At 37.9% G+C, this 27241-nt stretch overlaps 1 protein-coding gene across 2 annotated transcripts in view; it reads right to left on the reverse strand.

Annotated features, from left to right (window-relative positions):
• Positions 1 to 728: 728 nt before the first annotated feature.
• MEGF10 (multiple EGF like domains 10) overlaps positions 729 to 27241 on the reverse strand; it is a 76515-nt gene continuing 50002 nt past the window's right edge. The window contains exons 13-24 of one of the 2 annotated variants that reach the window (XM_059833578.1): positions 18626 to 18772; positions 16260 to 16394; positions 15762 to 15890; positions 12573 to 12701; positions 10877 to 11005; positions 8203 to 8331; positions 7439 to 7675; positions 5970 to 6097; positions 5676 to 5799; positions 3689 to 3733; positions 1879 to 2085; positions 729 to 889 (exon numbers count right to left, since the gene is read on the reverse strand). In XM_059833578.1, the coding sequence (XP_059689561.1) occupies positions 729 to 889; positions 1879 to 2085; positions 3689 to 3733; positions 5676 to 5799; positions 5970 to 6097; positions 7439 to 7675; positions 8203 to 8331; positions 10877 to 11005; positions 12573 to 12701; positions 15762 to 15890; positions 16260 to 16394; positions 18626 to 18772 (1700 nt within the window). The remainder of the gene's footprint in view (positions 890 to 1878; positions 2086 to 3688; positions 3734 to 5675; positions 5800 to 5969; positions 6098 to 7438; positions 7676 to 8202; positions 8332 to 10876; positions 11006 to 12572; positions 12702 to 15761; positions 15891 to 16259; positions 16395 to 18625; positions 18773 to 27241) is intronic. The other variant, XM_059833579.1, reaches the window with a different exon arrangement.

Consider the following 27241-nt stretch of genomic DNA (forward strand, 5'->3'; position numbering starts at 1 on the left):
AGAACTGCAACATATGGAGTTGAACGGTAGCAAAGGATTTGTTCAAGACTGGTGCTGGGTCTGGAGTACCAAGAGATCTTGAGGCTTCATATACTATTGATGTATGCAATGTTTTTATCTCCAAAACTATTCAAGCAAGGTATGCCCACCATCAGTAATGGACAAAAACCCTCATGATGGATTTCCCAAACAATTGCAGTATTGTGCTTACTTATCCCCATCAGATCTTGTTTTTTAATATGTCTTGTCTAAAGATCAGAATGGAAGGTAAAATTTGGCAAGGCAGTTTTTCTTCTACATAACTAGTGAATCAGATCACCTGTACAAAGTGGTATTTGGTAAATTGCACTGTCTTGGGACTTTTTCTACTCTGAAACATGACAAACATGAAGTCTATATTTAAAGTCACTGAAATGGGATGTTATCAAAACTGATCTGCAAACTAATATTTTTAAGCCAGTATATTACAGTATAAATGTGTTGCATAACTGTTTCTATAAAATTTACTGCCATGAAAAAAAGAATGGTAAGGATCCCCAGAGTGTGGCATTTGTCCATCTGTCACTTGTATACACAACAGAAACCTCATGCTGAGATTCTGTTTAATGTACAGCAATTGTCTGCTAGACAGATTAGGAGCCAAATATGATGGCAAACTAGAGGAAGGAGCACAACCATGCCACTTTGCTCCTTTAGAGTCCCACTGTGCTACACATCAGCTTTTGGGGTCATTCACTGCTGACCTCCTTCGTAGAGGATGTGGGGCTATCTCGAACTGGTAGCAAGTCATAATGACATGGAATATGGCTGTTTTTTGGAAGATCATAAGGATCCTGGCTGAAACGTCCGCAGCTGCTGAACGCTCCCTGGACAACACTCACCGTAGGTTCTGTGATAAAAGAGAGCACATATATTCAACACCAGAAGCAGCAAACAGAAGGCAAACACTGTATTTCATTTCAGTTTGCGCTACAAAACATCCTCTGCTTTCTGCTTCAATATAAAGATTCCTTGTCATGCTGAGTCCTGAAATGCACGTGTAGAAACAAAGGTTGATGTTAAGGTGTTTTGGCTTTACACTAAGTTACACCTGTAGGCTTGCAAGCATGGCCCTGCCGTAAGTATATTTACTGACAGAAGCAAGTGGACCAGCATCTGTTCTTTGTGTGTGGACAAACCAAAAAAAAAAGCCCAAATCTGGGGCTTTTAATCAAGATTTTATAAAAATCCTTAGAAAAACAATAGGGATATTGATGGACTTCAGAGGAATCTCTAATTGGGGACAGGAAAGGAAAATAGAATCCTATTACACGTGACATACACTTTATTCCAGTCCAGAGACCATTAGCGTAACTACCATTCCACAAGACCCCAAAGCTTTCTGTAACTACAGTAACTACAGTAATGCAGTAACTAGATAGGGCCAATATCAGTGAAATACTATGTCTGTGGGTGAAGATGCTGTTTTTTCTGATCAAGAGGAGGAAACAGATTTTTTCTATCCCTTCCATACACTTACTTACTCCAGCTGCGTTCAGTACTTAACAGCCCAGTCTAGGGATTATACTGCACTCAAATGCTAAGCTTATCTTATGCTGTTGTTTAATGAAAGGCTTTCAAAACAGGGAAATTCAGAGGTACCTCTAGGTTATAGAACAGAGCTGAAAGTATTTCAAACTCTGTTCTTGTGAATTGCACCATGTATCTCAAAAGAAAGAATGAGATTGTTGTTATAGCTTTTGAGCAGAAGTAGAATCTGAAAGCATCATCATTTTTTTCAGTGATTTTTCATGTGTTTTGATTAAACTGATTCAAAGAAAAAAGTCCTGTGCTCTTTGTTCTTAACCTTCAACACCCAGAAGTAGATTTTGTACTTACCAACTTCATAAACATTCTTATTGGCTGAAGCAGAGCCGGCGATCTCAGCATATGGGGAGTCCCTGCGTGCTGGTGACTTCATTTCAACATATCCGCATTCTGAACTTTTTGGTACAAGAGTTGGTGGGTCTTTTATAGTAGCGTATGGGTTCTCAGAACTACTTAATGAGCAATTACTTAAATTGTATTCCGAGTTCTTCACTAGATCTGCAAAAAGAAAAACATATTACTCTCTCAAGCATGCTACATACTATGGACATTGCTACTAAACAGGGAATTCTTTAATTCTGAGTTTTAGAAAGTCACTCATAAATGAATATTTAAATGGAAATCAGTCCTAACACTTCAAAATTGTTATACAGCAATTAATGAAAGCACCTCTACTGCTATGCTCTTTTATGGGCATGATCTTGCCAACAGCAAACTCCTGTTGCAAAATCTGAGCACTTTCAATTCTGGTTAAAATAGTAGCTAGCATTAAATACAGATTATGTGTAGAATCAGTTTTTAATAGGCACTTCAGAATACTTTTTGCCTTTCCAAGTGCTGAACTGAGGACGCTATCAAAATAAGTGATCTAAGACTGTTCCCGATACCAATGTCTGGGCAGATGGTAAAGTGACTTCTAGGGATGGCCTGTTTGATGCAAAGTATGATTATGCAGCCACACTAAAAGAGTAATCAGCTCCTTATAAGTTTCCGTAAGGTGCACATAGGACAACTGAAAGGGAACCATCAGGTGGCTTGTCATTTCAGCATTTAATTGAAGGACAGATGACTGTAGTTTAAAAGATGTATTTTCTTATGCTGGGGAGAGATTTTGTGGTGTCCACGTTACTTTGTTCTCTCTGTTGTTTTGTGATACGCTGTGTTATTTAAGCTTTAGAGCTGAGACTCTCTCAGCTTGTTCCGGACTCTGAATATCCAGCATGAGACTAATCTTGGTGAACTTGTCAGTGGCTAGGCGCTCATAACTTTGTGACTACTTTAAGATATTTTTAATTGGGCTTCCCCTAAGCCTCCAAACGCAGGAAATGTCAGGTATAATAAATCATTCCTTCGGCTTAATTGTCCTGTATTATAAACAAGGTGATAAACCAGCTGCTTTTGTCTATATATTTAGCTCATTATTCATATTGACTTAGCTACACTTTTTTCATTGTTTGGATATCGAGGCATTCTAGTCACCCTTGGCATACCTTAATCATATAACAAAAATAGTGACACACACCAGTATGGTCCAGTATAAAGTCTTATGAGAAAACTGGATAATTCAAAAGATCAAAATATCATCACTACCCTGAATTTCTGAAGCTTTTCATTCCTCTCTATGTATTCATATTTTGATATCCTTTCCAAAGGCCTGCAATGAATGTGATGAAGCACTGCAGGCTGGTAGTCATGTGGTCCTACACTGATCATGCCAATTGCAAGAGGAGCTGGCTCTCATTTAAAGCGTTTCATCAGAGGCAGCACATGTCCTTACCTGGCTCGCTAGGATGAACTAAAGGGCCATCCCCCTTCTGCTGTCTAGAATAGAGCCATTTCGTGACTCAAGCATTACACAAACATTTGATGTATATGACACATAGGGGACTTAGAAAGGCTTAATTTTTTTTTTTTTTTTTAAAAACCCTCCCCTCAAAAAAGAAAAAAAAAGCAAACAAACTCCATGCATCGATTCAGTGTCTAGGAAAAATACAGTCCAAAATTATTTTGTAATCTCTTTACACAGAAACCAAAGACAATTTAGAAGAGTAAACTGCATGTCTATGTCACTTCATCTAAATGCGTCAGAAAATAACCTCACCTTTCAGGGACTTTCCCAAGTATCCCCTATCAAGTCCAAAAGCACCTGAGAAAAATGATATAAAAACAGAGTAGTTTTAAAAGCAAAGAAAAGTGATTACATAACAGCTTCTAAAGCTTTAAAAATTGCTTTGCAACAAATTTCTACCTTAGTGGAATAATTCTCTTATAAGCACTGTGAAACTGCCCTGTGTAGGGTTACAGAAGCATTGCTACTGTTTGCTTGCACACTTTCAAACAGTAGCTTCCTGAACAGGGAAGGTGGTTAAGGTCATAAGGGACCATTAAATTATCTAGTTTGACCTCACATATGTCACAGGCCATTACGTTTCCCCCAGTTACTCTCGAATGAGCCTAATAACTGCTGTTTGATTAAAACGTATTTTTTGTCTGGATAAACCGTATCTACCAGAAAGGCATCCCATCTTGACCTGAAAATCTCAGGGTATGCAAAGTTCACTCCAATTCTTCATACTTTGCTTCCAAAGTTAATCAATCCATTGTGTTGTCCAAGGTCACTCTGTTCCAGTCCCTTGACCTGCAGGAATGGCCTAAACACCTAGCACCGAAGTCTATGGCTTTGCAATCATCTGTTAGTAACAGATTTCTCTCAATATAAATCCCAATATAAACATCAGCAATCAGCAATGCCTGACAACTGTCTTCAGAGGCCTAGCACTTACCTAGTTACTAATCCGTTCAAATAGCTTTGACTGATATTATGGAGTGCTAATTCTTTAATTAGATTGTATTGTGGTACTATGCTAGAAGCCTTACAAAAGCCTAAAATAATTTTATCTATACAATATCTCTATAAACAAATTCATCGTTTCCAAGAATGAAATCATGTTATTTGAGGAGACCTAAACCAGTTGCTTTTATTCCTACCCCATCTTTATGTATTAGATCTCATGTCAGCTGTTCCATTGTTTTTACCAAGACTAATGCCCAGGTCACCAGCCTAGAGTTACCAAAGTAATCCCATTTGATCTTCTTGAAAACAGACATAATATCAGCATTCATCCAGTCCTCTAGAATCTCCCTGTTACTCAAGATCTACTGCAATGGGTTAACCACAGGCAGTATCTCTTAGGAGTCTGAAGTGCTAGTACAAATGCTCTAAGGAAATGTAAAGTTGAACATTGAGCATTACGACCAAAACCCTTTTCTAAAAAAAAAACCAGATCTGACCCTGAATTTTGGATAGACTAAAATTGGGGATGAGCATGAGAAAAAATAATGCTGCATACTGTTGTTCTGATTCCCAGAATCTGATACTGATAAGGATCAGAAATTAAGGTAATGAAATGATCAAAACTATACTGGCACTGGAAGTCCCTTTTAAGGCTTTCACTGGTCAGAGATATGGTCAGTGCAATCCAGCCTTTTTGGAATGCATGAGATTGGGAAAGGATGAAAACACAGCAAAAGACAGCAGAAAGCAGGATACAGCAACTCTCACCACTTCTTGGGAATTTTACTTCTGAAGGACAATGCTCTGCCTTTTAGCAAAGGCTTAGCTGGGAAGATGCTCCTAGAATTTACATCTGAAGCAGCTCAGATGATGAGAAACTACTTTTTAAAAGTATTGATTCAATTTGGTGGGGATTTAAAAAAAAGGATATATGCAACCTCTCATTTATTTAATAAGAGTATGTCATTTTGCTAAAGCAGACCCTTATTGTGCAATACCCATTGTTTTACGAAACTAATTAATAAGCAAATCATTTTATAAAAATAATATAAGCTATTTTGCATATCATGTCTGCACTAGACATCAGACTGATTCACCATTCCTCACAAGGAGTCACTTTTTTATCTCTAAGGGTACTGCCTTAAAGGAAGGTCAAACCCATAACCTTGAACCTCACACACAGTCTGACAAGCCTACCATTACCCTGAGTGGAGAACCAGAAAAACACCCCTGCTTTCTAATCGATCCCAAACACAATGAATAACATTCACAGTCTCTTCCTTTTTTTTCTTACCAAGCTCATTGAGGTAGCCACCATGTTTCCAGTCTGCAGGCAGTGTTCCTGTGTAGTCCATGATGGTGCCTCGTTTTCCAGGTTCCACATTTTTAAGGTTCACAAACAGCTGATTATTTTTTGCCTATTTCAAAGAAAGAGAGGTAACAGAAACTGAAACTGAAGGGAAGTTGCTGAATTTCCAGGTGATAATCAGGGAAGGCAAAAAATAAACCAAATATGAAACATTAGGGAACAAAGTAAAATAAACCAAAGGCTAATTTACACAGAAGCATCCAGATTTTTATGCTTTACCTTTGCCAGGGTCAGCCTGTCCATGTTGTTCACATGAGGTGGGGTAGTACATTGAGTTAGAGTATGATAACTAGGGTTAGAGAAATAGTGACTGTTAGCATTTCCACCATTACTGTGAGGGATGGTTTCTGAAAAGAAGAAGAAAGGAAGATGAACAACTGAAAATAACAAGGCATTTCTTTCTTAGGATATGTTTTTGACAGTGCTGCACTGATTTCAGAATCTGTTTTAGAGTTTCTTGAAAAAAAAATCTAAAAATCTTGCATTCATTTAAAGAAATTAGAGACACAGAGCAGTAACTGACGAGTCATGTCCTCACTTTCAGCAAAGAGCATTCACAGCTGTTACTTGCTAACTTCTCTTTCTGCTGTGGTCCCTTGCTCTCTTTTGCCTCTGTAGTCATAGCATAGTCCTAATTATATACACTTTTACCATTCAAGTTCACAGCAACATTTCCTGGTGCTTCAAGAGCACCACCACCTTTGCTAATACAACTTTCTTAACTCTAACAACTGTTTCTGCTGGCTTTTTTACCTGAGGCCTTCCTTAATAGCTGTGTGCAAAAGACAGCACTGCCTGAAGTTTCACGTACCCATTGCATCCCAACTCAAATGCACTTTCATAGGTCAAAACCTCCTGTTTTGTCTCAGGAGCATTGCTCCTTCCCTTCATTTGTTTCAAACTCAAGCCACTCTGCTATCTTTCTTTCTACAAAATCTTGCCACAGATAGTGTGAAATCCTGATTTTCTACAGCTACAGCAGTCTTTCTATATTCAAGCTGTTGTCATTGAATTTAAAGTCTCAGTAGAAACCATATTCTGCCACACTTTCCAATTCTGTTTAAAAATAGGCACAGAGGAATAGAAATGTCCATACTTCCACTGTTTAATGCAGAAAAACATTTGAGGGTGCAAAATGTTACCCATTAAAGCGAGGTATATGGTCACTTGTTCCTTACTGTTAGCACATTTTACCAGGGTAAGCCACCTTCATAGCATCAAGAGCAGAGATTAAAAGACCATGATGCAGAACAAACTAAGCAGCTATAGATGCTGTGGCAGCATCCTTCTAACCTCAGGTGAACTGTCTCTGATAGCTAAAAGGTAAGCATACAAGTCTACCATCACATCCACTGGTCTTATGTGCCAGTTCACCAGCACCGCTGTCAGTGTGGTCTCAGGGACCGCTCTCCTGTGAAAGGCAGTTGAGAGCAGTGTCTCAGTCTTCCTCTTCCTAAAGAGGGAAACTCTCCCCTACCTCTCTTTCCAGGAAGGCTTCCAAGGCGAAATTGTAGACACCCTTTTTGAAATCAAGTATGTTCCTGCTCACAGTAGCCCTCACTAACGTGAAAAGGTGAAACATGCACATTCAAGCCCTGCTAGGGGCGGATCTGAACCTGTTAAGAGCTCAGCTAAAAAAGCACAAAGTCAAGAGATGGAATAAAAAAAACGTTCTAAATGTCACTTACCTGAAATGGTGTAATCTGCATTGATGACCCTCATAGCAGGGGTATAGGTAACTGCGGGCATATTTGTTTCTTTTCCTTTCTGCTTATGTCTGTAAATGATGAACAGCACTAGCAGGAAAAGCACAACCAGGACAAGAATGATGATGCCTGCTATAGCCCCAATCTGGTAAGAATCAGCAGGGATGGCAGTACTGGTACGGCTTAAACTGTTCAAGTTTCCCACTATAATTACACCAGCTGAAATACAAGAAGAAATGAAAACGTGGCATCAATTCAGAAGCTCAATGTGTTAGGAGCAGAAGACAGTATCTCAATTCTAACTCTTTCTGCTAATTTAACTGTGTGTAATAATGCCAAAATAGAACTATGTCAGAAACCAATGTGAAGACAATCCTAGCCTTAAGAGAATATCTCTTCTTCACAGAAAGAGATATTTTCACGGAGTTGAAAAAGTAAGAACATTCTCTAGGCAAAAGCACAGAGCAGGTAAAGCACATGCTGTATCTGCAGCTTTGGACAGCACAGCACTGTAAAACATTTCATGCAATCTACACTTGAGTGCTTTGCTCCAATAAATTATCACTGAGGCATCTAACACATACAAAATCTACAGAACTTATATATTATTTAATAGAACGGACTATTTAAACACACATGCCTTATCAGATTAGTTTAATGCACGATACAGAGATAGCATTTATTAAATGGTTAATCCAAGTTTTATATAAAACAATTACAATAATTTTATTGCATCTAGGCTTTACCTTGATCACACCTGGCTCCTTTCCAGCCTGGGCTGCAGTAACACGTTCCCGTGATGTGGTCACAGGTTGAGTTGTTCAGACAGTCACATACCTGTCGGCATCCATACCCGTATGTACCTTGAGGGCATTCTGCACAAAATAAGCGCAAATAAAAATCAGACATAGTCAGTGCTTCTTAAATGTTTTGGTATTACAGATCTACGGCACCATACACGCTACCATTTGTTTCTAACCCCATATGTTTTTGTACACGGCCAGCAGATGGCAATGTGTTATTAGTGGTAGACCTCTAGGGAAAAGATTTTCTTAAGATGACCTCTCTGTATATGTGTGTGTGCACATGCGCAGGGAAGGAGAAAGAAAAGGAAAAGGAGAAGGAAATTGTATTTGGAAGTGATTTTCTTTTATCTTTCACTATGGCAGTGAAATTTGGAAGGAAAAAAAAACCCTAAAAAGATTAAAAAGGTAGAAGACACTGAAGATATGGACAAAATGTAAACGAAGTGCCAGTTCTACACCACAATGTCAAGTCTCCCAGGTTACTCAGATCCCAGTGCTTGAAAAATCACATAATCATATGAGTAGAGCCAGACGTCTGGCTGGTGTCATGTCATATGACAGATGTGCTGATGTGGTAAAAGAGCAAGAGATAAGGGTCATAAGAATGAGTCTAATATACCTCACACATTTATATAAAAATAAAACTGGTCCTAGGTTCCTTATAGCATACTTTGATACTGTAATGTATGTATTGAGGAACTACCTACAGGAGAAAAATTCTAAATTATGAAGAATAAGCTAATCGGAAGAGTTTTACACGATTTTTTCTCTCCCAGAATGATTTGAATACAATAATTAATTACTGATCAAAGTGTCTCCTACATCATGTAATTAGCATGGTAGAGAATTATCCCACACTGATAAAAAGTCTTTCTTTTATACTGCCTCCTCTGTTACTGTGTGGCTTGTTGTAGCTCTGATGGTTTGAGGAAGTGTCATATTTCTTCACCTTCTGAGACTCAATTCTCTGAAATGTCTCAGGAGTTTTGTAACTATATTAATTTGTTTTTCTTTTTGTCTTTTTAAAATAATCTAATTCATCTTTTATGTATTCCTAATTTAGAAGAGTTTACAAGAGAATGTAGCACAATAAGTGCCAGAGAAATATACTTGCAGTCGTGATAAATCCAGACTTAAGTGGAATTTCATGCTTATATACCTTCTCCTTCTCTTGATTACATTCAGTAAAACAAGATTATAACTACTGAAGTCAATGGATGGGCAAAAACTATCACGCCATAATATATTCTGGCATTTTGAAATCTGAATTGGAATGAAAAGTCAGTTTTTAAAACTGACATTCAAATTCAGAACCCCCAAAACATTTAGTTGAATATTGTTAAATCATTAATATAAAATTATGGGATAAAATATAAAATCTATAAAACATAATAATAAAGTTAGATTTGCCAAAGTATTCAAAATTATTTTTTGATATCATGACATCAAGAGATGATCTTAAAAAGTTTCTCTTTTCCTAAACATTATTGCTCTTTTTAAGTGAAACATTGAAATCATCAGAGTAGAATAAGAAAATTTAAATAGCTAATAATTACGTGTTGCCAGCTATTAATTCATTGAAATAAATATACTCCTCTGAACCATTCAGATTTTGTTGCAACTGTATTTTTCTTAGGAAAAAAAAAATCCACTTTCAAATTTTTAGTGGTTCTACCATAGATGTTGATTAGCCTTAAAAACATAACTCCCATTGCAGCTGGGGCTAAACCCGCTGCTGAGGGAATAAAGTGTGTCTACAGGAGTGGGAACCTCTCCTCCCTTCTGTAACAGTGCTGCCAGGTGTGACACATGCTATCTCGGCCACTGCACAGTCCTTCAGGTGCAGATGCAGCTAAATCAGTCCTGGTTATAGGTAATATGTAGCATCCTCCACACATCAAAAGCACAACGCTGATGCCAAAGACAGATTTAAACCTTCACAATAGTAGGCTGAATGGACTGCTTTCTACTGCAATATAATGCATGAAGTGTGGGAGCATCACTCCGTAATGTTAGCAAAAGTTGGATTGACGGTTCTGTGCTTACGAGACTGATTATTCTTTTAATGTTATAATACTGATGTCAGTGGTGTTATTCTTGATTTTCTTGGGTAAAGAATCACACACATGAGAAAACAAAATGCCTTCTATTATGCTATTATAATCCAATTGTATTGTAAAACTGCATTGCAAAGATTAATTTTATCCACTAGGATTGATGTGGTACTTCTTATCTTTAGTTTTCTAACTATTAGTTTTCATTGTGGTTTATGCTAATGACAATTACTTGGATTCATTTGTTACTTTTACATGACAGAGTTGTTGGGGGTTTTTTAGTGTTATGTCCAAAGCAAATAGAATGCAGTACAAATGCCTCTTACATGTAGCTACAAATCAAAAGAAACAGCCATCACAATCATAATCAGCCTTAATAACTAATTCTGTGGGCTTTTATCTGCTTGGAAAAAGCCTATGTCCAGCTCCTGAAGCTCTTCCCCCATCGAAATTCCCACTGAAGCCAGGAGGCTGTATCACAACACTGGCCAAAACAACAGAGGGCCGGCTCAGGGTTTAGTATTTGCTATCAGGCACGAATAATTCCCGTCCCTACTCACTCTGCTCGCAGTGCTTCCCCATGAACCCTGTGCGGCAGGTGCATTGCCCGCTGATGTGGTCACAGTCAGCTCCATTCTGACATTGGCATATCAACGCACAGTCCTTCCCATAAAACCCCAGGGGACATCCTGCAATACAAGGAGGGGGAGAGGAAAAGGAGTTGAAGGCACACATTAGGCAACAACTACATAAAAATGAGGTTGGGAAATTGTGTGGACAGCAGATGTTCAGAAGAAGGCAGCAAGAAGGGCTCCTTGAAGAAATGGGTTTAAGAAGATACTTGAAGGAGGAGAAAGAGCAGTTTGTGAACCAGAGCATGGAGTCTGTTCAGTAATGAATAAACCTTTGGACATGTTTTCTGCACAGTTGACACTGAAGCATAAAAAAGTAAAAATAATAACATATTGTATCTCAGCTCCTCACAAAGATACCATTTCAGTGTGAAGAAGACAGATCACTGCAAAGAGATCATTATTCACCAGCAGGAAGCAAAATAACCATGATAGCTGACAGCTGAACCAGTATAGTGAATGTCTTCCAGAGCTGCATCCATATGGCCCTGTAATATATCTGTTATTTCTTGCCACTATGCCATTATTCAGTTGAAAAAGGAGAGTTCTGATTTTATGAAAAACGTGTATTTAAACACTGAATGCAAAACACAGTTAGCAGTCTTATTTTACTTGAGTTCAAAGATAATGGTTGTGCCCAGATTACAGATTGCAGATAAACCAAACTGAAGCTGTAATATGATAAAGATAAGAAGCCAACGTTATCAATATCTATCTCTAACAAATGTTTATTTCTCAAACATTGTATGAACTCCTACCCAGCATATAAGTGCCATATACCTATACCCAGTCACAGCACTGCTTGTATGTTTATTTTAATGAAAAGATCTTGGAAGAAAAATCAGTATTAATGTATTAATTACATGAAGAAAATTCCAAAACAAATTATAACATTACAGCCTACTGAAGTTAAGTTTTTAAGTTCCAAATAAAACAGCTTCTATATCAGTATTTGAATTACAGGTGCTGAGCTAGAGCTGTTGTTGCAATTCCCCCCGGGAGGTAGCAATTACAGATACAAGATGTACTGTATGATCACTTTGCAGTGGCAACAGGGACTGCGCCTCAGTAGACCACAGCCACAGCTAAACTAGAAGCTAGTGCCACAGCTAAACTAGAAGCTCATGGCTTCAGTCAGCTCTGTGTTTTCTTACAATCTTGGCTGCTGGGTACCTGCTGCTAGAGTACTTCTTGAGGAGGTTTCAGAGAGGGAAGGAATTAGATGGTACCGTTATCCCACCCTGTGGGGAATGCTTGCAGAGCTGACACCATCCATAATACGGGCTGCAGCGATAACCTCACATCTGCAGTGGTAGCATCTGAATGTCAGAGTCATTCATTTTGCGTGTGCACACGACAGACTCTTCCACACGGATGCCCGGCTGCAGCCAAAAGTTGTCTTCCTCTGAAGGAGGGCTAAAGAGTAGCCCAAATGTAGTGGCCAGCACTCTGCCAGTGCTTATACAGGGGCCTCCCCTGCAACCATGGAGGTAATGTGTTGCATCTTCTGGATCAAAAAAGGTTCAGCAGCATGAGAAGAAATCAATGAATAAAGTGTGAAAATACTGAAGGAAAATTCTGTCACTTATTTGTGGACTAAGAACGGATAATAAAAGTCACTTACTTTGTGTACAGTAAAGGCCAGTCCATCCTGGGGTACATTTGCACTCCCCATCATAGGCACTGCAGTAAGCTCCATTATGGCAGTTGCACGTGTGGATGCAGTTTGGTCCCCAGTGGGAAGGTGGGCAAGCTAAAACAATCCAGAGCAATTAATTAATCTCAAGTGACAAAGATCCTTGATACCCATAAATAGAGCTGCTTATGTTCACATATGAGCACTGCTCCGTTTTAGGTTTGGGGTTTTTTTAACCACATTTTTTGGTCCGCTTCTTTCTGAGCAAATAGCCACAGATTTTTTTTCTGAATGAAAGAATCATTTTACTCTAGTGCTGAAAAAGATTGAATGTGTGAAGGAAACCAGTGATACATACTTGATACTCAGTAACTAGAACACTCATACCAGCTTTCTCATAGAGAAAGCCATGCAAGTTTCCTTTCGTAATTTATTTTTTAATCTGCAAAGAGTTCAGCTGAGCACAGTCAAGGGGATAAGCCTTTTAAGCCTCAAAAGTGAAGGAGAACAAACAGAGAAGGTTGAAACACATCTTATAGCCTATAGCTTTAGAACTAATACTAAGCTTATTTCTCGTATTTCCACTGTTAGATTCTACATAATTGCCTAAACATGGTGCATATAATCAGGACTGTACCTTAATCAAGTTAACTCAGTTGCTTCCACAGATCCATTAATCAATATAATATTTCTAAAAAACAAGTAATTATCTATAAAGTGGAGATATTTTTTACTCACAATCATGCCAACACATTATGAGATAGAATTTTACTGACTGCTTTGAAAATGTCATGGTGAATGAATATGATACTGTGTACTGCCACTAGAATAGTGAAGTGGTTCCAAAATGTTAATTACTATTCAGAGACAGCAAAAGATAATTTTCTTCATGTCAGAATATCACTAAGTGCAGAGGGTAGTCTAAGAACAGCCCCTTCCTGTTGATTAAGATTCACATCTTGAGGTTTTTATTTGTTTCGTTAGTAAAGAGATGCATAATTTAAAAATAGTTTTGTGGAAGTATTTCATTGGAGAGAAGAAACAGGTCAGACATGAAAGCCTTAGCTTTATTCCTATGTAAGTTTAAAAAGGCTGATAACTCCTTATTGTTGTGTACTGATTTGGTTGTCCAGAGACCTGTCTGACAGCAATAAAAACTCCTGAATCCTTTAAATGTTTGCATAATGAGTCATCTATGCATAGGCTGAATTTCTGCAAAGTGTTACCTTTGCCGAAATTTCATTCCATTAAGAAATAAACTATGCTGTATTGAAAAAAAATTACTAAGCTTGTTTTTTGTTGTTTCCACTTCCATTGTGCCTTATAATGATTTTTATTATTGTTTTTTGTTTGAAATTAGTGGTCAACTAATGTAAATCACATACAGACAAAAGGTTAGAAGTTTCAAAAAGGTCAGTAGTTCCAAAAGAAATTAATAGAATCATTATCTTCAATGTGAACAAAAGGCTTTTATACAAAGCAAATAAACTTCCTCTGTTACGGTCCACGAGCACAGCCTCAATAGATGCTTCCATTCATATTGCTGGCACCATTTTCTTGTTATTGATTCAGTGAGTAAGACCCTCCTTCTCCTAAATACCTCTATTCTGCTACTCTCTCAACTACCTACTTATTTTACCATAAAAACAGGGAACTTTGTTGCTACGGGCTTCCACAGGAATAGGCCGAAGATTTATTTTGGTATCATATTGAGTTGTGCATGCTAATCACTTCACAGAATTTAGCCAGCAAAGGTTTTTTTCCAAATTGACCAGATGTTACATCGTACTGGTACAGAGCCAGTTAACCTGGACCACTCAAACCATAAATGATATAAACCAATGAGGCATGTTATTAGGAAATGCACCTCCCTGGAAACCCCAGCACAATGTCTTTTGAATTTTGACATATCAGGGTCTGGTACAGCTTCTTTTATTCATAAAAATGGGTTGATTGAAATTTTGGCATGCGTGTGCTTCAGACTGTGTGGATTTTGGTACCTTATGGAATTGGATATGCTTCTTGTGAGAATTTTCCTTCAGATATTTCTCTCCTGTCATTAGTAATTTGCATAGATGCAGCAAGGCATCTGGAGAATGCCTAATTATTTAATAAAATAACTCTATGATACACAATAAAATTAGGGCCTAGCCCTTCCCCTTTTTAAATCTGTAACAACGTCTTCACTGATTGTAGCATACAAAGACAATACTCATCGAGTGAGGTAGAATGACACTAAAAATGTGTATCTGCGAAACATTTATAAAAGGAAGAAAGAGAAAAATCCATCAAAAAGTTATAAGCACTTAAAAAAAGTCATAGTGAAAAATGTCTTAACAAAACATTCAAATGTTTAACAAGAATAAGGATGGTCTTGCAGCCAGAGCACTAACTTGTATCTGAGAAAATCTTGGCTTTGTTTTTAGCCTTGCCAATAGCTCTCTATGCAACTGTTGTAAGAAAAAACACCCTGTATTTCAATGCCTCAGCTCCTTATTTGTAAAATAATACCTCTGTCATTTGTAAGACTGTCCTGAGGATACAAGCCTGGGATGTTTACAACACTGCTGTGCTAAGACTAAATAATTACAGACAAGCAAACAAGAGGTCAAGAACCCTCTCTGCAATGCAAGATTCATCAAGTCACAGACTTTTTCATGTTGGAAGAGACCTCTAGCACCACCTAGTCCAACATCCTACTCAAAGGATCTTCAATGATGATAATTTCACAACCTCTTCCAGGCTGGAGACTTCAGAGCCTCTCTGGACAGTTGCTGTGCTTGACCATTCTCACAACAGGGATTTTTTTTCTTGTATCTAGTAAAAGTCACCCTTGCTACCCTTGCTGCAACCTGTGAGCATTGCCTCTTGTGTTTTCACAGTGCATTTCTGAATCAAGTCTGATCCAGCTTCTCTACAGCTCTTCTTTGGGCAGTGGAAGACCGAAAATTGATCCCTACTGTTGTATGCTCCAGCCCACTTATTAGAAAAATCAAGGTGCAAATGTGTTTCTGATAGTGCCGATGAAATGCAGAAAAGTTTAGGATCTCTTCATTATATACCATGAAGTCCTCATTTCTGACTTAGACAGTGTTTCTTTACCAAAAAGCATAGAATTTAAACAGCCGAACCCTGATCAATTGTTTTAAAAATAAAGGGAAAAAAGCGGATACTTACGCTGAGAGCAGTCACTACCAATCCAGCCAGGGTAACACTGACATGATCTGTCAATAGGATTACACGTTCCGTTATTGGTGCAGGTGCATATTCCAATGCAGTTCTTGCCAAATCTGCCACTGGGACATACTGAGAACAAGTTGTCAGAATTAGAACTCCGTAGTAATCAGAACAAGATTGTATTTTCTTTATTTCAAGAGAAAGCAACCGATATTTGCATCAAGAAATGTATTGCTTAGTATAATGTTACAGTATGGCATTATAAATTCTGGTAAGCCCACTATACATACTTATATAAATAATACAGATAAGAATACAGTGGGATTCATACTTAAGGATCAAACATTCAAACAGCTTAAACCTGCATAAGAGTCCTAATTTATAAACTGCACATACTACAACAGAAACTATTTTTGGTTTTAGTTTCCAAGGGGTGGAATAAAGATTATTACAGTGCTTGGACTCTGCATCCCATAGCATCTTTATTTCAACTTGTACCTTCATTACAGAGGGCTCCTGTAAATCCAGGTAAGCAGTCACATAAGCCAGTAATATGGTGGCAAGGACCACTGCTGTGTACGCACTGGGGGCATGTCTGGCTGCAGCGGTGTCCATAAAACCCAGGGGAACAAACTGGAATCAGAAAGAACAAATGTCATTGCTTCCTGCACTTTCTATACAGCAGTGAACTACTCTTCGGTGCACTTGTTCCTGACTTTGAATTAGCTCTGCTTTCTAAATACACAAGAGTTGCAATGGTGGTTGTTATTAGTCATACAGTTCAATGCTTTACACTCATGAAAGGAGATTTGCTCATCTTCCTCAAGGGCTTACCGTATTCTAGTTAGTAATTACTTAGTTGACATTCTATTACTTGTCAGGCCACACTGTACTTCGGTTATGTCTGAAATGCATATATACTTTATATATTATATATATTTGGCTATACATTATATGTCCTCTACAACATGAACATCTTTTAAGCATATTTGAAGAAAAGTAATTTAGAAAAATAGAGTGGATAGTTTTATCTGTAGATAAGTAGGGTCATCTTTGACCTTGACTTCTTAAGTGTTTCTTAATTTGGAATACAAATAGCCATCACTTCACTGAGAAAAATGTACAAATGTTTTCCAGTCATCCTTTCATTTAGGTACTCACTGTACTCATTACATGGTACAGACAGCTATACATCACCTAACTTTTAGAGAACCTGAGACTAGAAATACAGACTTGTCCACTTAATTCTCATGCTAAAGGCACTAGTTTCTTTAAAAAAAGGGAAAAAAAAAGAGGGGAAAAAAGGCTGTTGCATAAAATGTCCTTCTTTGTTGCTCTAATCCCTTTCGGCATTTACTTCCTGATAAATTAGAATATTAGGTAATGCATGAAGAGAAATACCTGTTGCAGAGCAGCAATTAGCACTGATGAAAACTAACTTGGAATCTTTTCAATATTTTAATGTCATTCAAGATTCAGTCTTTTAATTATACACTTGATACAAGTTATGTGGCCAGATCTCTCTAGAGAGATTAACTTTTCCAAGTGAAACAGTGCCAAAAGGTCTTCCTGTTTACTGAAAAGGCACTTTCTGACTGGGATCCAAATTATTCATATGACCTTTGTCTTCCGTGCCTCCAGACTGTGCATCAGAGAGGGGCTCTGAGAGCCACTGGACTGGAAGCCTCTTGTCCAGGTTATAGGCACAGTTCCAAAACACAGGGAACATTTTTACATGTAGTGTTACATTTAGGCTGCCTTTGGATTAACTGATTAACTGCAAGGCCTTTAGAGATTAGATAGTGAGAATAATTACTGCACTTAGTTAGAAATGCTTAAGGAATACTAATGCCACACTACTGTGGGATTTACAGTGCCATAGGCAATCACATTCTTCAGCTTGAAATCTTGCCATTCCTGGACTGTTAGGACTTCATCCTCCTCTGCTTCTCCTTCTACCTTCTAGTAATCATTTCATGTCGTCTCCTGCCTTTTAAGCTTCTTTTGGAGGACCTAATAGCATCTCCGCTTGGCCTTACCCCACCTGCTTCTTGACCCTGTTTCTGGGAGACGTCTGAAAACAGGGCTACCCTGCAAGCGCAGAGGACTCACATTTCTCTTCTCTGAACTCCTTTCCCTCACAGCTTCAGCAATTCAAACTGGAGACAGCTAGACTGCTGGCAAACTGTGACACATCTTCTTGAAAGGGTAGCTATTTTACACATCACCGTATTTTTGCCTCCCTGTTTCTGGTATGATTTGCCTCAGTTCATCTGTAGCTCTCTTCTTGTAACATTTAAATTTTACAGAGACAAATTTTTCAAATGCCACTATGGGTACCTATGATATCCTCTACTTACTGTGAGGCCTCATGCCACTGGCCATTCTTTGCTGCTTCAAAATATATGTTAAAAAAAACCAAAAATTAAGCCAATGATTCCTACCAGACTCAACGGGAAGCTAAGGTTTCTAACTTCTGAAACTCATGCATGTTTTATTTACCTACCAAGATATGTATTAAAAAATTAATGTTCATCAGTCACATTTGGAAATGCTTGCCTTTAGAATGGAATCCCCTACTAAATTTGTTTCTTAGAAAGTCATGTGCATAATGACATCACGGCACAGACAGTGAATAAAAGTGAAGTTGTACCATAACAAGAAGAGCACTACTAGTTGGAAACATTTGTTAATTTCAGTTAACACTTATTTCTATATATTCATACATTTTGACAAAATGTCCAATCAAGGAGTGTGTCATAGTACTTCATGCTACAATTAACAAAGCATTATGGTATTATATCACATGTATTCCAAGTAAGGGAAGGAGAAACAGATATTTTAAAGCATTTATTTTGTCTTACTTCTCTGACAAGTGGTGCCTCTGTATCCTGGTGCACACTCACAGATTCCGTCATCTGGAGAGCAGGATGCTCCATTTTTGCAGTAACAAGACAACGAGCAATTTGGGCCCCACTGTCCCTCAGCACAAACACTGTCACAGTGAATGCCTGCAACCATTAATAAACAAAATGGTCAGCCTTTGTAAAGAACTCTTATGTGTAGTTAGTTTAAACCTTTGGTCCTCAGAGACTCATTTTTAAAACACACCTCACAAAACCTGTTTATGAAAATATCACTAACATCAGGAAAATAGAACAAGAACAAGGAAAACTTCCATCTCTGCTCCTGCCTTCCCCCAGAACAGTGAATTTCTTTTGTATTCAGTTTTGACGAGATGTGCATAAGGGCTGATCCTGAGTTTTGTAACAGGAAAGCACTTCTGCAGATTTACATGGACCGTAAGAGCTCCACGGGATGCTAGCTCCAGGCTTCCTGCCCACCGATACTTTAAAATCTACAAAGATGAATGCAGACCTCTTAATAGTATAAAGAGTTCCATAATTTTCCAAGACCTTTATACATATAAAAATTTTAAAAGGTCTTTTATTCCTCTTACTTTCACCACTGGTATCAATAAAGAGAATCAAAAGTAGAAAGTAATTCAAATGCAGCAAAATAATGGCTTTTGCTTCTTCCATAATGGCTGTTTCAAAACAGCAAAAGCTTATTTTCAAATTTTATGTTAGGGAAACACATGACAAAAGGTCTTGTAGAAACTTTTCCTTCTGAATGTAAAAATTCTTAAGGTCTGACATAATTTTGTGTAATAATGGGGTACAGGACACAGAATGATTTCTAATTAGTGGCGAGCTGATTACTGCTAAGCCTCATACCAAATGGAAAAATGTAGCGCACACAAAGGGTTTCCAAACACACCATGTGAGCATTCCAAAATGCTTAGCTGCAACAGTGTTAAGGATGCTGGTCAGTCAGTGCTTTGTATAACCATTTTTGGCATAAAATTGATTATAAAGTGGCCACAACCTGAAGCCCTATACATAAATCATAATACAAACCATTAATTTTAATCATCCAATCATGGGATTTTTTTTTTCTTTGCAATGCAGCAACATTAAATATAACTTCCCTGTTTGTTTTTTCCACTATGTGCTTTTAAAAAGCACATTGCCTGCTAAATGTCAGCAGGCACCACCGTGGAACTCAGACCGTATTGTGTCTACAGCACTTTGCATTAACAATTAAGTATTATTCTAGCGCCTCTACTGAATGAAGCCCTTCGCTAAGGGAAAAGTGGACTGAATCCAACCGCAAGCATGTCTTGCTTTGTAAGTATTTCCAGCAAAATATGCCACAGGTTCACTGGCTGCCAGGGTCCTAAAAAAGCAAAACAGTTTCACATGTGAAAGAAAAAAATCTTTTAACTTTGAAGAGCAAAAACTACTGTTCGTAACAATACTGAAAAATAATTACACTGTTTACCGATAGACCAGACTCGGGGGTGATTCCTCAACCCCCACTGCATGTGCCTTATAAAGCTGCCTATATCCAAAGACTAACTGTCCAATTAGAAAAAAGGTGAACCTCCAGATTCTCAAATTGTTTCTCTGCAAGACAATCAACAGACTGAATAATCAAATATGTGGTTCAACAGATCGCACCAACTAAGACCAGCAAGAGAGAAAACACTTGCCTTTTGGAATCCAGATGCTAACCAGCAGCAGACAGTACACGGGCCACCTAAAAGCCCTCACTGTACAATGATCATTGCTTAATACTGACCTAAAACAAATTTATTGTCAAAAAAGGAAAGGCTTCTTATATCATCACTTTTTCATTTTTGCCTGCATAGGCAATGTCATTCTCCTATGATCACCTACATTTGAGAGGCAGTGTAGACTTGCTTCTCAGTAGCCTGGGTCAACTTTTTCATTAACTGCATATTGGTGGATAAACAGATAAAAGAGAGGGGTTTGATTTTGAGAGATACTGATGCACATGAGCAGGATGAGATCACAGCGTTTTTTTTAGAAACAAGACCAGTTATTTCAGATGCGTAAGATTGCTCTGCTTGAGGTTCCCAAATTTGAGACCTTTGCATTATAAGTCTGTGAAAGCACAAGCAGACACACACAGAGGATTTCAGAATTGAGCCTGGCATTCTGTTCACATGAGTGTTATCTGTCATATCATACACAGCTTCACTCAGTGAACCCTGCTAGAGAAAAGACATTTTTCACTAAGTCTTAATGGGTTTCAGTGGTGTTCAGTATACAATGGTCACTATTAACAAGTCAGCGGTTGCCAAGAGTTACCATAGTGCATTATCTGAGATTATGTAGACCAGTGACATACAATAACACCAAGCTCTATTATATCGTCTTGATCCGTGCACAGAGGATGCTTTATGACAGCATGGTGTCAAAGGGTAATACTGGGCACACTGGGATAGAAAAGACAGTGGGCCCTGTGCTGCATAGAGTCATGATACTTAAAAGAGCCAACAACTACTATTAAAAATGAAAAAGGAAAAAGCTCCTCCACTACACATCAGGGAAAATTATCCTTTAGGGAAACTGAAAAATTACCTCTCCTTTCCCACTTTCACCCCTTATGAGGAAGTAGACAGGCGAAGAATGATATACCTCTACTTAGCAAAGAAACAGTGTATCCTAAATATCACTGAATAATAATCATGACAATATAAAATACTGAAAGAGTGCTGAATATTACTTCTGTTTCAGTATAAAAGGAATCTTACTATATTCACTATTGATCATAAGCAAAATCAATTTCACTCCTGTGTGAGAGTCAAGAATGAAGGCAGCAAAGCAGAAATACTAATTCCTCTAGTGATTTATTGCATCTCTACTTATAAAAATAGTTTTAAATCTCACTGACTCGATCTTATTTAGATAAGTTCACAAAGCACTTAAAAATGAGAAACTGAGTTTTATGTCTTATATCTGTAAAAATCAAATATGTGTATTTTTGAGAAAGAATAGGTTAGAAATATTAGAAGGTTTAAAAAATAAAAAAAGAGTTTTCCAGACTCTGATGCTTTATGTGAAATTTCAGCAAAGAAAGCTATGCTTCTGTAGAAAAACTAGAACTTAGTGAGGAAAAAGAAACATTTTTACTTGAACTTACAAAGCAAGATTAAAGTCAGTTTTTACAACAATGGTATCAACAGTGTAATGGCTTATGATTGCCACAATTTCAAGCCAGTATTAATCTCTTATGCAATAAAATTGTTTTTGATAAGTTTTCATGTTTATTTTGATACTGATAAGGATATCTGTGAGGAAATGTTTTTGCCAGAGCTATGGACAAAGAGTTCTTTGATGGCCTTCACAAGTTGCTAGGCAATAGCTGAATGGTCAGCTAAGCTGCTCTGAAGAAATGCTCATGCATTTAATGCCCTGTGCTTTATGCTGGGGGCCTCACATCTAAATCAGCATTCCCCCAGCATTCGTAATTGCATGAATGAAGTAAATAATTCTTTAGGGATACCAGTGTTTCTGCCCATGCTAGCAGACTGTTTACATACTCCCTATGCTCTATTTTTAAGTTGAGTCTCAATGACCCATCGAAGTCAGATCAATGGAAAGCTAGTTTGTTTTAGGGCTCAAAGGGGAAAAAATCTACCAATTACTTCTTACGATCTTCCCAGGGAAATTTAGTATTGGACTAAGTGCTATTTTCCAGCTTATTATGTTCCCATTAGTCTGCCAAACTTTAAATAAAGAATGTGTATTTGCTATACAATTCATCTTCACAATACACGGAACTTTCCAATATCATCTCTCAGAATTAAGACCTATTTGCATATTGGTGCACTTCCCATTTGTCAGAGCTACAAATGGATATAAAACAGCCTAAATAAAAGAAGGATCAAGCCTCAAAACTTGGGGAAATCTTGGTGTCATTAAACCTAATGATACATTTCCATTACGGTCCAAGATCTCACCCTTCATATTTGAGAGAAACAAACACTAGATCACTGCTGTTCAAGGAAGCTGAGACTCCTGATGGTGAGAATTGCTTCCCTACTTCTCTGCCAAATGATGGATGAGCAGCCCAAAGAAAGGGGAGAAACAGCACAGGGAAGTGGTGGAACATTTCATAGGCACTACTTAGAAGTACCCTCACTGTCTTTAAGGGAAGAGAACTACCTTGCTCCCTAGCTGAAGATAGCCAGAAGACTAAATAAAGGTGTCTCAAACTAAGGAGCTAATGAAAGGATCAAAGATTTTTCTTTACAAGTTCAGACTGCTGCTTCTTCACTGCGGCAGCAGGAGATTTTGTGCCCACAAGTTTTGGTAGGAAGCCAGCTACAAAAGCTTGTTAACAAAAACAGCGCTGTATCAGAGTTTGAAGGCAAACATCAGTAGTGGAAGAATCACTTTTGAGGTATCCGCGGTGTCTTTCTAAACGCCATACTTTGCTACATGCTGCCATCCACAGCAGTGGTGCTCTTCTCTTCATCTACCATGTTTTAGGTAGCCACAAGAAAATAATACTTATCCTTTTCTTACCTTTTTGATAGGTAGAAAATAAATATACTTAATCTACTAATCTGAAGTTCTTCTTCTAAAAGAGTGGTGTTTCTTCCACCTAAAGACCCACCACAATGCATAGGCAATAGAGATACAGACACGGCGAAGTCCCGATGTAGGGTGGGCCAAACCTCTTATTGAAGAACTTGTCTCCCTAAGTTTGGAAAGCAAATACACCATTTATCATGACACAGTGCCCACATATGATTTCATTTTGCAGCACACTGAATATTCATCACAATGGGACCTCATGCTTCAGGAGCCCAGGGGAAATTGGCCAAGGTGTAGGGAAACCCATGTTCTTGCAAGAGGTTCTCGGCTTGGGTGCACCGGGGCACCAGCACCACGCATGCCATTCCAGCAGCAGTTTGTTTATCAGTCTTAAGGTGAGGGAGACCCACAACAGTACTCTTTTATGTCTTTTTTCTTCTATGTAGGAGGGGGAAAAACATGTACACATTAAAAGCTAAGGAGCAAGGGAGAGTTCTAGTTTGTGCTTCCCAGAGGACCTGGTTATTTGCATCAGTGGGGTGGGTTTCAGATGACAGTTCTCCCTGTAATAATCCAGCAACAAATGTGCCTCTTAGAAATAATGTCAGGAGCTCATGGAAAGACACAGCACTTCCTCACAGAAACAACACATCTGGTGATGGGCAATCTTGACTAGCATCAGCAGGTGTCCAGCACAGCAAAAAGTCACCAACACCCTATCTGCTGTAGCATACAGATGAATACTATGCACGCTGGTAAAATGTAGGCTGATATTACTGCATCTGTCTTTTCCATAAACCAATGCAATTGTTTTGGTGCAGATAGCAGACTAGTGGTATTTCATAATCCCTGGCACCGCATAACCTTTAAATTGATTTTAAAAATAACAAATGTTGTCTCAGTATGACATGACATTTCTTCACAAACAGAAAGGTCCAGCAGAACTACACCCAAGAAAGCACAACAGTAGTGTATTATCAGTAACACCCACATTACTGTAATACAGTAATAAACAAACTGTCTGGAGAAAAACACTTGTCCTTTTTACAATGCTTTAATGCGAAATCTCAGTTTGCAAGAATATGAATTCTCTAATCTTTTAGGCAATTTGGAAAAATTGTATTTTGACAGCTGCTTGCAGAACAGATAAGATTAAGGGATGAAATTAACAGTTACCGTGGTGCTTGCTGGATTGTGGTCACTGAAAGAAGCAGTAGAGGTAGCTCTTTAATGGAAGTTAACTTAAAGTTTTGGTATACATTATTAGGAGAATTAATTATCATTACCTATTGGGGCAGTGCATCTTCTATGTCTTTCTTCTGCTTTCTATTTTAATGGTTCTTAGTCCTTTCCACTGTCTAGCTATTGTGCTCCCTCCAGATGAAGAAAAGTTATTTGTAAGATACAGTGAAAATGCCAGGAGACAAGAGCATTTGGGGCAGACATCATCCTCTGCGTGGGTGTATGTTTCTCATTTGTGCCATCCTGTCATGTGGCTCCTGGAACGTGATGGAATGGTCAGATTGCCAGGAAAAAACCATCACCCTTAACTCTTTACACTTGGTGTAAACCACAGAGAGGGTAGGATTTCTAACAGAAGTCCTATAAACAAAGTCACTTTTGTTTAGGATGAAAAATCTAAGTATCCTCCTAGGCAACAGAACCTAAATTAAAAACAGAAACCCTAAATTAAAACAGAACCTGATTAAAACCAATTTTAATTATTTCTTGAGTTTTATAACAGCTCATGACAGCACAATAGTCAATAACTGAACTTACACTTTTGTTCGTAACTGGGACCTAAGAAACAAAAGATAATACATTGGGCATGAAAAAAACTACTTAAAAAACCTAAACCATATGGCATCTTATTGTTGACCCAATGCTCAACTGCAGCTATATCTTGAGACTAAAGTAAAGGGTAGCATGTTAGCTAGGCTGCCTTTTGGTATATGACAACAGCACTTGTGCCCACTTGAGCAGCTCGGAGCTCCCTCACTCCCCAAGGGAGCATGCACCCTACCAGGCCAGTGACACCCTGCCCCATGCAGCGTGTTTCCTCTTCCCCAGTGTTACGGTACAACTGTGTCATACAGCAAGGGAAAAAACTTCCATCCTTCATTTATTTCTGCAAAGTTATATAAACTATTCCCTGTGATGAGATTCCCGGGGGGAAGTGTAGACAACTGCTCTGTTCACAGGGCTGAGAAAAATATTACATTTAAAGTACCTTTTCGGAAACTTTATATCATTTTGGTGGCATCAAAACATTTAGGGAAGTTCACCTTGGACTCATTAATTTATTCTTGTTGAAAAAGAAAAAAGACTCACAAGTTCACATTTTTAAGCTTCTTCAAATGTATTTCTTTTTTAACACTAACCTCCCAATGGTTTTTAAACTACTAAATCCTTCCTTTGGGTTAGATAAGCATTAGACTGATGCAAAATCAGTTTCTCCCTTTCTTTGTTTTTTTTGGTAGGTAATACTAACCACCAAAAACTAGTTAGTCTGATGGTTACTTTAACAAATCTAACAGAAGAAATCTAAGCTATTCTAATATAATTTGTTGCATTTTAGTACCTTTCTATATTTTCACAAATCCTCCACCTGCTTCTCCACCTATTATGCATACAAATACGTATACAACCTCCCTTCTTAATCCTACAATGTAATGCTATCTCTGCAATGTAACATTACAGTACAGATATTTGAGAACCTGTTTCTAAAGTATTCTCTCCTTTTTTTAATCATTCTAAATATAAGTATCTACACAAAGACCAGATTCCTCAAGGGTATTGCTCTGACATGTGAAGTGTAGGAGGAGGATTTTTCCAGACACTGAGTATAAAGCAAACTATGCCATTTATGTCATATTGTGTGTCTAGACATCAACAACATGTTGAAACCAGTCTGTTACACATGCTATTGTGATGACATCATCGAGGGACAGCTAGTCAATTTTATCTATAATCATGCACAAAGTCTCTTTCCAGTGAAATATTTTTCCTTTCTAAATATGAAGACAAAATAAGATTTCACTAAAGGCAAAAATATTGTCTCTTTTTCAATACCTGAGTTCAAGCACAGCCAAGGTTTGTGCTATGCTTGAAGTCTTTGTCACATCCCAGGTTAGTTATATCACACTGGCTAGGTAATTACTATAACCTGTTATAAAAAGTTGCTAGATTTTTAGTATGGCCTTTCAAAACTACCTATTTTAATCTGGCTTCATTCATTAACATGCTTTTGGTCTCTGATGATTTGTCTCAGTTTTGGAAAACTCACAAGATATATTTTGAGGAGTACATCTGGAACTTGTGAACAGCTCTAACTGCCTACACCCTGGTTGCTCAAGATCAGCAACTGTTCACATGTTTTTAATGTGGGTATTCTTTGCTTAATACATTTATTAATTTAAGAAAACATATTTTGAGCAGATCCAAATAGAAGTTTGAGAAAGTGTGTCCAAATGCAGAGACGCAATTACCTGAAACTACCTGAAAGTAAGAACAGTCATCAAAGGCCATTAACATCATAACAACATAAACACAAAGTAGCGTCTCACAAAATAATAATAGATGGCATAATGCTAATAGTATTTTTTCATAATTCAGTCAAATACTCCCATTGTAGTACCCTACAGATTTCCACTTCCTACTCCCCAATAATCATAAAAGTCATGTTCATCTGTACAGAAAATAGAAAAAGCACCAGGTAAGCTGTAATCAACTACAACTAATCAACCTGAAGCGCAGACACAGACTTTTATGTACTTTGAACAAAATGCCTGTGATCCTTCTACAGAGCTAGGAAAAAAAAGCACATAAAAATCAAAAGTTTGGGAAAAAACTCAGTAAAGACTGTATCTGAGGAAGTCATAAGCTCTACACAAACTTCTGTGAGCACAATGACTTGCTAAACTTGTCAAATAAATGACTTTGCTGCAGATTGTCTGTTCACCTCAATCTACTATGTCTGGAAGCACCAGAGAAAAAAGAAAACAATTATATCATGAACCTGCAAGTCATTTAGGAAAAATATTAACTTATAAATGAGTGAGCGGATAA

Source organism: Gavia stellata, chromosome Z (assembly GCF_030936135.1).
Source record: "Gavia stellata isolate bGavSte3 chromosome Z, bGavSte3.hap2, whole genome shotgun sequence".
In the NCBI taxonomy this organism is placed as follows: Eukaryota; Metazoa; Chordata; class Aves; order Gaviiformes; family Gaviidae; genus Gavia; species Gavia stellata.